Genomic DNA, 13,696 nt, shown 5'->3' with positions numbered 1-13,696 from the left:
GCATACTTTGTTCTTTAGTTATTTAAATACAAACAACCGAAATTAGGAACTAAACAGACGATTATCAGACTACTGTTACAGAAAGTCACATTTTCATGAAATTAAAAAAATCAGAAAATAGCAGCTAGATTTTTTCCAGGTTTCCCAGAAGTGCTGCCAGCATTACAGACACAGCAAGTGGAAATTCACTGCATGCGTGAAATAAAGACAATACTATGCTGACGATGTGGTATTTAAAACTACTGCCTCGTAACTGTGACCATAAAGGAAGAACTAAAAACGTTTTTTTTCTTCTAATTTCTTATTCCGTCTGTCCCCACTAAGGGGAGCTCTTTGCCTTTAATCTTTGTAATAATAACCCCCACACTGTTTAACTTTGATTCCCTCTTTTACAGTGTGTATACTGCTTACTTATTTTGTTAATTACTATTAATTAATTTGCCTGTTATATATTTATCTTTAAAAAAACAGTCTGTTATAACCTGATTCCACTACAGCCACCAAATTTTATGTGCCTTTTTTTTCGCTGACTGATTCTGTTGTGTTTTCCTCTTTATTTTTGTCAATTATAATTTAGCTGTATATCCTGGAGTCTTAATTTTGTCCTAGGGAATAATAGGGCGTGGAACACGACCTAACTAGGCATAGTTTTTGAATGGATTCACATGTTTGTTTGTTTTTAGGACATAAATCACATGACATGTTAGAGCAGAGCTGATATTTACTTTGTTTAAAGCTGCACAGTCCATTTATTTAACCTGCCCATTAAATAGCATAAAAGCTTTTAGTATAAACACAGCAGATGTATAGAAAGATATATCTATGATTAAATTACCCAAAAATCAAATAATAAAAATATGTGATTTTGAAGCCATGGGATAAATTCTGTATGTATGTATCCATAAATATGTGTGTTTTTATATATATATTTAGACATGGCCCTACTATATATAATTCTATATATCCTTCAGGTTTTTGTCAGTCCTGCGAACCCAAATGGTTGAAATTAAAAGTAAAAATATTAAATAAGCCATACCCTTCCCTGACTGAAAAAGCCTTTCTTAAGTCCTAACCTTGAAAATCAGACAGTGCAACCTATTTTTGAATTTGTTTCTATACCAGTGCAATAGTCAGACACAACAGAACACTTCAACATGTGCCACTTGAAGTTGCTTCTTCTCTCCAGTGGATGATATTTCAAATGAACATGGCTTTCACAATTAATCCTTTATTGAGTTAATCAATCAAACACCTCACAGTGACAGCTGTTGGTTTTTTTCATTAAATGACTAGGACTCCATCACAGGATGGTGACACAAAAGGGAGTAGCTCTATCTGTTTACACTGCGATTTGTTTGATTTAAATCTTTTTCTTCTGTGTAATAAAAACATTGTCAATATTTTTCAAGCAGTTTGCTGTATTTAAACGGTAGCTCTGGGGTATGATAATTATAATTTGCTCTGTCATGGCTCTACCATGAAGCTAAAAAGACTAGAGATCAAACTCCCTAATAACGCAACCAAAATTTACATGTTCCAAAAATTTGATGACTCTTTAATTTGGTGGTTAATCTGAGTGACTGTTCCCATGCTTTGTCATGTGGTGCTCTGATTGATTTGCTCGTTTCAATTGCCTCACGCAGAGGGGTGGACTATGAAGCAAGATTAATGGGGTAACAATGCATTAGGTTGAACTTAAAACTCAGAACTTTCTCATCCCTGCCTGACCGGTCAGCTATGTATAATGTATTAATTTATGTTTGTAAATTCAGTTTAAAATCATCTGGAATAACCATTTTTCTCTGATTATTTTATTTATAACACATTTTAAATGCAATATAGATTCTCTATTGTAGAAAGATCTTTTAAATGAGCAACTTTTAAGTCATATCTTACAACAAAAACCTTGTAAAGATAGATAGATAGATAGATAGATAGATAGATAGATAGATAGATAGATAGATAGATACTTCACAGATATTTCATCTTGTTTCATTATATTTACAGAAAGGAAGTTGTCAAATTTTATTCACAATAGAACACAGAAGACAAACCATATGATAACAAGCTGGATGTTACCTCTCTTCTCTAGTCAGAAGGATATGATGTCCATGTTTTGTAATAATAATTTTGAATTCTATTAATCTGACCATAGAGCAGTTTTGCACTTTGCTTCAGTCCATTTTAATGAACTTTAGCCAAAGGAAAATGTCAGTATTTCTTCTTCTATTTCTGGATCATATGGCTTCTTTACCTGATAGAGCTTATAGAGCAGCAAACTGTGTTTACATAAAGTGATTTAGAAATGTTTCTGAGCCCATAAAGTGACACTAATGAAAGAATCATGCTCATTAAAAAAAAACTCCTGTCCTGCCTGGCAGCTTTTGCAATCAGAATTATGATCTGTAGGCGATAGATTACAAATGCACAACGTATTGCCAACTGCTGCACCTGTAAGAAAAACAAATATACAACACCTGGAACACAAACATTCAAAAATGCACAGGTACATAAATTAACAATCTTCTTGTGGAGTGTGTGAGTGTGAGAAAGATAAAGAGAGAGAGTGTTGAGTTTGAGTGTGTCTTTGTCACAAAATGTACTTGAAAATGGGGTAGGAAGCTGTCATAACACCCCCCAGGAGCCAGAGGCAGGCAGTCCAGGAGAACAGGGCCATCTGCAGCCCCCAAGAGCACTGAAGCCCTAAGGCCACACATCTCACCTATATCTGCATGCCCATCCCAGGAGGAGGAGGGAGGCCTTAAATGGGGCACCCACGCCCAAGGGGGCACCCAACCCCGCTAGAGGCCGGCCACCTTGGTACGAGCCAAGCTCAGGGTCCCAGGGTTCAAGGCGCCCAAGAACTTCCTGGTACCCGGCAAAAGATAGAGAAGGAGGCAGTTATAGGGATAATTTTATATAGAAAAAAGTCATGTGTTGCTAAACCTGTCCTTTTCATGTGAATGTGAAGCAGAAAGCTTAGCTTAGCAGAAAAAGCTGTGAAACACTGTTGTGATATGCATTTTCTCTGGGTTTTAGATTTTAGGTTTTGTCAAGCCACCCATTGCAAAATAACCCTGGCTATGTTGAACTTCCTTCATAGTACATCCCACAGCTTCTTCTGTTACATCTTAGTAGGATTTGGTCAGGTGAAACAGCTCTGCTTGGCAGTGGCGTCACTGGCTGTCTTGGCTAAAGACAACTCCTACTTGTTTCCTGATTTCATCCATGATCTCCGTCAGCAAGACAGAATCTGCCAGAGGCATCCGTGGGCTCTCCTTAAGTCCTGCAAATGATGACAAGTTTTATCCAAATTCTGGCTTAGGGACAGATGTTATATTTTAATAAGTGTAAATTATGTACATATCCATAATGAACTGTAATTTATGACAAGGCAGGAATATAAAGATTATGTAAATTATTATTGGAAGTAAAAATAACAGTAGTGTAATATTCTGTGAGCTAAAGGACATTCCAAGTACTCATTACATTCAGTCCTCATCTAATGAGTACAATTGGTGTATACTTCTACATTTTCATTTGTTGTCCTGAGAATGCAAGTGATTCTCTAAATTGCAGTGTCCTTCTTACAAACTCAGCTTTCCTTTGAAGCAGTGGTTTAGACTGTCTCTTCAGAGAGAAATACACAAATTTCCTTTTATCATGACCTACCTTTAAGCAGGCACTGCCTCACTTCTTCTGCCTCATAGCGCAGCCCGGTGCTGTTGGTAAAATTCAGAGGGAGACATGGCTCAGGCAGAGGGTACTCTGTTTCCTTGTCATTCACCACCAGTTTGGTGGGGCAGTGCATGGGGCCAAGAACCTGCACAGTAAAAAGGAAGCAAACTTTTGTTTCAGTCCCTCAATTTGCAAATTCATCAAATACAGTGAGATCTATGTCTGAATATACTGGTTTAATTAAATGTGAAATTAATCATCAGTCAGCACAGTCTTTGCATGTCCCTGTAATTTCTTAATGAACTCAAATGGTCCTGTACAGGACAAGCATAGCATACTTTAATGGAACCCTTAGTGCCCGCAATGACAGCATCATTTGGAAGTCGGGCTGCAATTGAAAAGGCACACAAGGCCATCCTCTTCCTGGAGAATTTCATCGTCACAACCACTGATTCATCCACTCCTGTTAAACATTCAAAAACATGAAATTATTGAGAGCATCAAATAAATTTGCATTAAAATGTTGTTTTAGACCTCTGCAGATGCAGTTTTTTATTATATATTTCAACTGAGTTTGGAATTAGGTTTATTTATTAGTTTTTTTAAGAAGATGAAAATATACACAACGAAAGAAACTATTTTTTAATATTCAATAAATTGCCAAATGCCTTCCATGAAGAAAAGAAAATGCTTAATACATATATTATATGATCGTTTTGCACTGAGATATCTTTCAGTGAGACATGCAGTTACATATTCTCCTGCCAGTTTTACCGTATTACTGTATTCTCTGGGGGGATTTGGATTAGTGTGACATTTTAATGATAAGTCTTGGATTTTCTGTGTGAAATTCTGTCCTGCGGTGTTTACATTTTAGGCAATTCATTTAAAAGTGATTCCTCTGTATCACACAAAGTGTGCTTCTTTTCCTCTATTTGATTTTTATGGCAAGGCTCAAGCGTGCGTTTGCGATCGCTGAAGCACGGCCTGTGGTAAATGATACTAACATACATCCTATTTCTCCCACATGATCTGAATCATACCTGAGTCAAGCAGCACCCCTGTGGCTTGGATGGACTCTGGCCTTTCACCATTGAACACCATCAACACAAACTGCAGGCAGTACACTCCGATATCCAGCAGAGCTCCTCCACCCAGCTCCTTCTGCTCTGAGCGAGGCACTTTGAGCCGAGGGGAGCCAAAGTAGGCTTTTACCAGCTTCACGTCCCCAACCGCCTCCTCTGCCAGCAGCCTGCGCACCTCAGCATACACAGGGAAACAGCGGGACCAGATGGCCTATGAGGAAAAGGGCAGATGATCCAGTCTCGCTACAGAACTAAACAGTTGAAACTGAAGTTTCACCTGAGCAGGCATTTATTATAAAGCTCCTCAGTTATATGACTGTTGTGGCAAATCTGTACTGTGAACAATAATTTTTCCTGTCAATAATGTAAAATAATAGGAATAGCAATTTCTTACAATCCATGTATATAATTTGACCATTGGGTTTCTTACTGGTGTAAGCCAAAAACAAATACACTGTTGAATTTTATGTAGCTAACAGTTAATTTAGAAGAAGCAAGAACAGAAAAACATTGAAAGCTGCAGGTGTATTGTGCATGAAATGGGAATTAAAATGTGATCATCAAGCCAGGTGCAGATGTGTCTGGCTGTGGCCACAGGTTGCAATAGCGCACTGAATTCCATTCCATCTGAGTACAGATAATGTTAACTGCATGCCTGTGAGGCTGATAACCCTCAAATAATAATAATAACAATAACATTTTCCAAACTGTTTATTAACTTTTGCTGTGTTTTGAAAAGGCATTAGTTTAGTGACTTATACTTGCTTATTGCTGTTTTTACAACAGCTGCATGCATGACAATAATTCCACTTTCAATTCAATTCAATTTTATTTATCACAACAACACTTGACTCAAAGTGCTTTTAATTGTAAGGTAAAGACCCTACAATAGTAGAGAAAAAACCCCACCAATCATTTTACCCCCTATGAGCCATCTGCCATGTCCAGTTAGATATGGGGAGGGAATATTAATACGAAGATTTTATGGCTTGTTGTATTTAAACATACCCAAAAATTGTGATTTATAGATGAAGTACTTCCAGTGTTTAATTCAAGGATTGTTGGTAGCGGGTCCTGACAAGACTGTCTCCCCCTCACTAGGCTGAAATGTTTGCAGTAGCTCACATTAAATGCTTACGCTAATTTAATGTAACATGTTAACAAAATATAACATTTTGGATAAATAATCTGCCTCCATGTTAGTGTTTTAAATAAACTTTACAGTAATGAAGTTTATGTTAAAGTATGTGGGATGAACATTTTGTTTTAGTACTGAATTGTGCTGCATCAATAATCATGCAATTTCACTGCTATGAGTGCATTTCTGGCATTGTGACCTCCCTAGGTCATACTAATTATTGGTTATTACAATTGTTCAAACTGTGTTTCTGCCTTAAACTGTATAACGTGTTGGTCTGCATATTTGGAAATTTTAATAAATTGTTGCACCTTTTTCCACTTTCTTAGTAAATTATTTAAAAAAAATGAGATTTATAAGATTTAAGATCATTGCCTTGGGTTTCATCCTGAAATGGACAGTTCTTTCCTTATTCTGTGGCACTGTAAAAACTGACCCTTAAGTTACCACTACTGTTAGCAAGTGTCCGCAGGGCAAAGCTATAAATGACAGCACTTCATCCCTTCAGCCTTACCTCCATCAGGAAGACATTGTTTTTCTTGGCTGTGGCAACGAGGTCTTTCACCTCTCTGGAGTTCATAGCAAAGGGTTTTTCACACAGCACATTTTTCCCAGCCTTGAGGAATAGCATGCCAACTCTCCAGTGTTCTGTATGCAGCACTCCCAGATATACAATGTCTGTGGGAACACAAGTATTTCATTCAAACAATAAAACCGTCACACCCTTATCTCTAATTGTGCAGTCATATTATTCCCAACTTACTAATTTCTGGGTCGTTGGCCAGCTCCTCATAGCTGCCATAGGCCTTAGGAATACAATGTTTCTGGGCAAAATCTTTGGCACGGTCAATACTCCTCGATGCAATGACAGCAATCTGTGCATAACATTAGAAAAGGAAAGAAAAAGAACAACAAAACAAAATCAAACAAACGCACACACTGCACACCTGTTCAGTGCATAGGGGACACTCTGTGTGACAATGTTGTACCGAACTTCCTTAAATTGAGTACCCGATGATCTCCCGGAGGCAGAGTCTTAATGGCCACACTAAAATCATGGCTGATCTTTCCAGCTCCACAGAGTCCCCATCGAGTTGCCATGTTGACAAGTGACAAATGAGAAGGCTGTAGTGCTGCTTCAGAAAAAAAAAAAGAAAAAGCCTGCGCTATGACCTCTCGGAAATCCTGCAAGATCGGGTGAAGACACCTACTAAACGAGACTGCCCTGTAAAAATAACTGCCTCTTAGCTTGTTTGCACAAGTCCATTTTTAGGAACAATACATACTTTTTGATATTAAGCGACTTCTAGCGGTGGTGCAAGAAAGGGCGTGTGAATAACGTGGAAAAAACCAAACATGGATTTCATCAGACCTGTCTTTTTAAAACTCTCGGCCAATACAAAGTTTTTCTTCACGTAGGAAATAAAGATTCTCGCAATATTTATTAACAGTTTATTTTTGCTTCATATTATTGGGCGTATTGATATTTTTCTTAAAATCTTAAAACTGACGGTAGATGTGTACTAACACAGCATTGGTTACGCAACAGAACTTGCCCAAGATTCCGCTCATTTTTAAGATTTCATCACTATTAATGTAATCCCATGATATATATCAGCATATCAGCACAGGAAACTGATATTAATTATTTTAGCGCATTACGCTTTTCAAAAATATATAAACAGTGTACAGAGTGTGTCTCACTGTATCCATGGTAACATTATACTTACTGTTTCTTGTACGTGACATCTAAATCACGTCCATGAAATTCTAATATTCTTCTAATATTATTCTAATTCAATCTCATATGTAATAAATGAAATCAGGTATTATTATTATTGTTCATTTTCCCCCCCAAGTAAAATAGCCTATGGTATATCATACGAGTGACCATAACGTGACCGATTACGCATGCGTAGCTGGTGGGAGTTTCGTAACTTTCTTACCATACTTTGCGGATTTCTTGTCGTGTTACTCCAGATACACAACACTGTGTCAATAAAATGATGTAAGAAACTGATTTCAACAGCACGTCTAACCGCTGAATGATGAGGGAAAATTTTATGTTTGAATGACTGGGTAGATTTGTGAACAGTGGTTTGATAAAAGACATATCTGTTGTTCAGCAGATGGAAGTTTTCAGGGCCACCGTAAGGTCATGACTGAGTTTCCCCACCTGGTTGCCATATTGGACACCGCTGATTGAGAGATTAGGTTCAACTCAGCAGCTACTGTACTCGGCCTCAGAGTGGCGACACAGCATACATGTGGACTTTATGACGTAACTTTTTAAGTTTGCCAGTATTTTTGCATCACAGTGGAGATATATGGAGATACGGGCATTGCATTGTTATATAATATAGCTTTGAATCAATGAAAAGAAACAAAATGCTAAAAAGAAAAAAAGAAGGAATAAATAAATAAATAAATATTAAAAACATTCACAAACATAAAAACAGTTTAAATGTTTTAGGATAACAAAAATGCAAAATCACCACATGAAGGTATTTAAAATACATTTGAAATAAAGGCAAAAGCTAAAAATGCAACAGCTATGTAAATTTTGAAGCAATATTGTTGCAGTATTGTTGAACGATACAAAGGATTGCTTCTGTTACATTTTTAGCAGCCATCCAGACATTTTCCAGAAAGTGCTGCCAGCATTGGAACCAATGATGTGTCTTCTTAAAATTTATTGCATTTGTGGAATAAAAATAACACCATGCAGACGGAGTGGTATTAAAAACCGAATTCTAATATTAGCCATGAAAGGAGAGCATTTAAACCAATGTGCTTTTTTGTTCCAATTTCTTATCTCGTCTAACCCCACTAAGGGGAGCTCTTTGCCTTCAATCGATGTGTAATAACATTACATTGACTTTTATTTCCTTGCTTTATGTTTTGTGCTGACTAATGTTAAAAATTTGTCTTAATCAAGCTGCACTGGCATTTTAATTTTCCTTTGGATTGGTAAAGTACCTATAATAATACTTGCAATATTTTTAATTTGTCTGTTATGTGTTTAGTTTGATATAACTTTATTCTACTAAAATCACATCAGTTGTAAATTAGTTGTATATTTTGTAGTCTAAACGTTGGTTCATGGCACAATAACTGCTCTAGTTATATCTTGAGCTACTGTTGATTTAAAAATGGAAAGCTTCATTTATTTATTTGTACAACATAAATCACTTCAGCTCACTTGTTTCTCAAAAAACAGGGGACATGTTAGAGCTGATATTTGTTACTACCTTGTTTAAAGCTGCATGTCACATTTATTTAGCCTATTTTAACTAAGACACACAGCATAGGATGTATAGAGAGATATGTGTATAATTATATTATCTATTAATCAAATAATCAAAATCTATCATTTTGAATTTAAGGGGTAAATTTTATATCAGTGAAACATTCTTCAGTTTTTATCAGTCGTGTGAGCCTATAAGGTTATTAAATGTATTAAATGAGCCATTCTAAGTCCTAACCTTGAAAATCAGTGCAACCTATTTTTGAATCTATTTGTACACCGCTGCAAGGGTCAGACATGACAGAACACTTTGATTCAAATGTGCCACTCGAAGTCTCTTCTTCTCTCCAGCGGATGATATTTGAAATGAAACATGGCTTCCACAATCAGCCCTTTATTGGATTCATCAATCACACACCTCACAGTGACAGCTGGGTTTATCTTTAAAGGACTAGGACTTCATTACAGGATGGTGACACACAAGGCAGTTGCTCAATCTGTTTACGTTGCGATTCATCTGGTTTAAATCATATTTTCAATCTCTCTGCTTAATCTGTGTAATACAAAATTTGGCAGTGTTTCTCATGTAGTGTATTTCACGGTATTTACATAGTAGATCTGGGGTAGGATAACTATGTTTTGAGCTATCATGGGTCTATATTGAAGCTAAAAAGACTATACGGAGAGCAAACTGCCTAATAATGCAACCAACATTTACATATTCCAAAAATTTACTGAGTCCTTCACAGCTGCCATGCTTTGTCACATGGTGCTCTGATTGATCTGCTCATTCCAGCTGCCTCAAGCAACTCCTTCTGTTACATCTTAGTAGGATTTGGTCAGGTGAAACAGCTCTGCTTGACAGTGGCGTCACTGGCTGTCTTGGCTGAAGACAACTCCCACTTGTTTCCTGATTTCATCCATGATCTCCGTCAGCAAGACAGAATCTGCCAGAGGCATCCGTGGGCTCTCCTTAAGTCCTGCAAATGAAGACAAGTTTTATCCAAATTCTGGCTTAGGGACAGATGTTAAATGATAAGAAGTGTAAATTATGTTCATATCCATAATGAACTGTAATTTATGACAAGGCAGGAATATAAAGATTATGTAAATTATTATTAGAAGTAAAAATAACAGTAGTGTAATATTCTGTGAGCTAAAGGACATTCCAAGCACTCATTACATTCAGTCCTAATCTGATGAGTACAATTGGTGTATACTTCTACATTTTCATTTGTCACCCTGAGAATGCAAGTGATTCTCTAAATTGCAGTGTCCTTCTTACAAACTCAGCTTTCCTTTGAAGCAGTGGTTTAGACTGTCTCTTCAGAGAGAAATACACAAATTTCCTTTTATCATGACCTACCTTTAAGCAGGCACTGCCTCACTTCTTCTGCCTCATAGCGCAGCCCGGTGCTGTTGGTAAAATTCAGAGGGAGACACGGCTCAGGCAGAGGGTACTCTGTTTCCTTGTCATTCACCACCAGTTTGGTGGGGCAGTGCATGGGGCCAAGAACCTGCACAGTAAAAAGGAAGCAAACTATTGTTTCAGTCCCTCAATTTGCAAATTCATCAAATACAGTGAGATCTATGTCTGAATATACTGGTTTAATTAAATGTGAAATTAATCATCAGTCAGCAAAGTCTTTGCATGTCCCTGTAATTTCTTAATGAACTCAAATGGTCCTGTACAGGACAAGCATAGCATACTTTAATGGAACCCTTAGTGCCCGCAATGACAGCATCATTTGGAAGTCGGGCTGCAATTGAAAAGGCACACAAGGCCATCCTCTTCCTGGAGAATTTCATCGTCACAACCACTGATTCATCCACTCCTGTTAAACATTCAAAAACATGAAATTATTGAAAGCATCAAATAAATTTGCATTAAAATGTTGTTTTAGACCTCTGCAGCTTATTTACAGTGTTGTTTTTATATATTTTAATTGGGTTCAGAAAGTGTTCAGATTTTTTTTCCCAGGTTCTTTTATTTATGTATTTTTAAATCATTTATTTATTTTTAATATTTTTATTTTTATTTTTTTTGGGGGGGGGGGGGTAAGTAAAAAAATAATCATATATTCAAAAAATTGCTTACATTAAACTAAAAAAAATATGCTTTTTATATTATTATATGATGGTCTTACATTGAAAGATAGCTTTTGGGGAGACATGCGGTTACATATTCTCCTGCCAGTTTTACCGTATTACTGTATTCTCTGGGGGGATTTGGATTGGTGTGACATTTTAATGATAAGTCTTGGATTTTCTGTGTGAAATTCTGTCCTGCGGTGTTTACATTTTAGACAATTCATTTAAAAGTGATTCCCCTGTATCACACAAGGGATTCTTCTCTTCCTCTATTTGATTTTTATGGCAAGGCTCAAGTGTGTGTTTGTGATCGCTGAAGCATGCCCTGTGGTAAATGATACTAATCTACATCCTATCTCAGCACACATGATCTGTGTGCTGAATCATACCTGAGTCAAGCAGCACCCCTGTGGCTTGGATGGACTCTGGCCTTTCACCATTGAACACCATCAACACAAACTGCAGGCAGTACACTCCGATATCCAGCAGAGCTCCTCCACCCAGCTCCTTCTGCACTGATCGGGGAATGTCGAGCTGAGGGGAGCCAAAGTAGGCTTTTACCAGCTTCACATCCCCAACTGCCTCCTCTGCCAGCAGCCTGCGCACCTCAGCATACACAGGGAAACAGCGGGACCAGATGGCCTATGAGGAAAAGGGCAGATGATCCAGTCTCGCTACAGAACTAAACATTTGAACCTCAAGTTTCACCATGAAGTACCATGAATCATCATTTTTGCCAGTTTTGCTTCTTATATGGAGTCTTGTGAGCATCAAATTTGTATTGTCATGGCAGTAATATTTAACTAATCTGGAGTGGAGAGTAAATGCAAACTCATTTATTTTTGTGCCACATTAAGCAGAGATTAAGTAGTAATATTTATTTGTTACATTTTGACCTGTTTTTTTTATCACCTTATAGGAAATGTTTAAGATATTGAAAAATATGATTGTCTGCTATTTTCCTTTGAGTTAGATGAGAACATCATGAGCAGTGGTCTGTCTGTTAGGATGCCTAATTATGAAGCTACAGTCAGCAAACTGCTGGCTTTGCATAGACTGGATACAGCTATCCTCAATCTGTCTTAAGATAACAAAACACAATTATTAGTTCCACTAAAGTGTATTAATTTACACTTTGTTCTTGTGTTTTGCTCATCCTTTTTAAAATCTGTTTTATACATTTTATACCCTTCAGAACAATTTGCGATTTCATAAATGGTTTTGCACTGGAGTATTGCACTGAAATGCTTACAAGATATAACATAAACAAAATATAATATCCTGAACTAGCTCACAGTAGATATATTTTCAACTTTTTTACAGATCTAAGGAAGCCATTCCTCTCCATTTATAGTGTTTTTGTTGTGCTAAAATAAGCTGCTTTATTTCATTTTTAACCATTCGTACTTCAGTATATACTGACACAAGTCCAACTGTATCCTGAAATGTTACACTTTTGCTGCATAACATTTAAAATCATTACCTTTATTTTTCATCCTGAAACAAATATTTATTTTCTTTTGTTGTGATAGCTTCAAAACAGCACCTTCAATTACCCCTACTGTTAGCAAGTGACACCAGAGCAAAGCTGTACAGAGACTACTGCATCCCTTCAGCCTTACCTCCATCAGGAAGACATGATTTTTCTTGGCTGTGGCAACGAGGTCTTTCACCTCTCTGGAGTTCATAGCAAAGGGTTTTTCACACAGCACATTTTTCCCAGCCTTGAGAAATAGCATGCCAACTCTCCAGTGTTCTGTATGCAGCACTCCCAGATATACAATGTCTGTGGGAACACACGTTTTTTTCCCAAACAATAAAACCAACACTCCCTTATCTCCATTTGTGAAGTCAAATTATTCCCAATTTACCAATTTCTGTGTCATTGGCCAGCTCCTCATAGCTGCCGTAAACCTTAGGAATACCATGCTTCCGGGCAAAATCTTTGGCACGGTCAATACTCCTCGATGCAATGACTGCAATCTGTGCATAACAAGAAAAAATGCACACACACACACACATTGCAGATCTCTTTAGTTGAAAGGACGATATATCCTGTGTGACAGTGCAGCTGCACTGAGCTTGTTTATATTGTGTACCTGATGATCTCCAGGAGGCAGAGTCTTCATGGCCACACTGAAGTCATGGCTGATCTTTCCAGCTCCACAGAGTCCCCATCGAGTTGCCATGTTGAATTATATGGTAAGTGACAAATGAGTAGTGTGTTGCTTCAGTAAAGATCTCAGCTGCTGGCGAGATGTAACCTTGGAAAGGTTGCACGTTCAGAGGAAGGATCCTACTAAACTATTGTGCCTTTGTGATAGCAGATAGAAGGCTCCGGCATTTATATGCTGGAGAGGTAGTGACTGTAACACACACACACACACACACACACACACACACGCACGCACACACACACACACACACACCTTGCTGTTTTGCTACATTGTTGCTGAT

The 13,696-nt window shown here is 37.4% G+C and overlaps 2 protein-coding genes across 2 annotated transcripts; both read right to left on the bottom strand.

The window, feature by feature from the left end:
* Positions 1 to 2,288: 2,288 nt before the first annotated feature.
* Positions 2,289 to 7,010, bottom strand: LOC134620120 (trans-1,2-dihydrobenzene-1,2-diol dehydrogenase-like). Its single transcript, XM_063466116.1, has 7 exons — positions 6,913 to 7,010; positions 6,665 to 6,776; positions 6,416 to 6,579; positions 4,722 to 4,974; positions 4,017 to 4,141; positions 3,673 to 3,823; positions 2,289 to 3,286 (listed from the first exon to the last, which is right to left on the bottom strand). The coding sequence occupies exons 1-7, from the start codon at positions 7,000 to 7,002 to the stop codon at positions 3,177 to 3,179; spliced, it is 1,005 nt and encodes a 334-aa protein (XP_063322186.1). The 5' UTR covers positions 7,003 to 7,010; the 3' UTR covers positions 2,289 to 3,176.
* Positions 7,011 to 9,813: 2,803 nt separating this feature from the next.
* LOC134630898 (trans-1,2-dihydrobenzene-1,2-diol dehydrogenase-like) lies at positions 9,814 to 13,428 on the bottom strand. Its single transcript, XM_063478668.1, has 7 exons — positions 13,339 to 13,428; positions 13,111 to 13,222; positions 12,862 to 13,025; positions 11,629 to 11,881; positions 10,859 to 10,983; positions 10,515 to 10,665; positions 9,814 to 10,128 (listed from the first exon to the last, which is right to left on the bottom strand). Exons 1-7 carry the CDS (start codon positions 13,426 to 13,428, stop codon positions 10,019 to 10,021), a joined length of 1,005 nt encoding a protein of 334 aa, XP_063334738.1. The 3' UTR covers positions 9,814 to 10,018.
* Between the last annotated feature and the right edge of the window lie 268 nt (positions 13,429 to 13,696).

The sequence above is a fragment of the Pelmatolapia mariae genome, linkage group LG1 (assembly GCF_036321145.2).
Source record: "Pelmatolapia mariae isolate MD_Pm_ZW linkage group LG1, Pm_UMD_F_2, whole genome shotgun sequence".
Classification (NCBI taxonomy): domain Eukaryota; kingdom Metazoa; phylum Chordata; class Actinopteri; order Cichliformes; family Cichlidae; genus Pelmatolapia; species Pelmatolapia mariae.
This window is presented reverse-complemented; position numbering and strand designations above follow the sequence as displayed.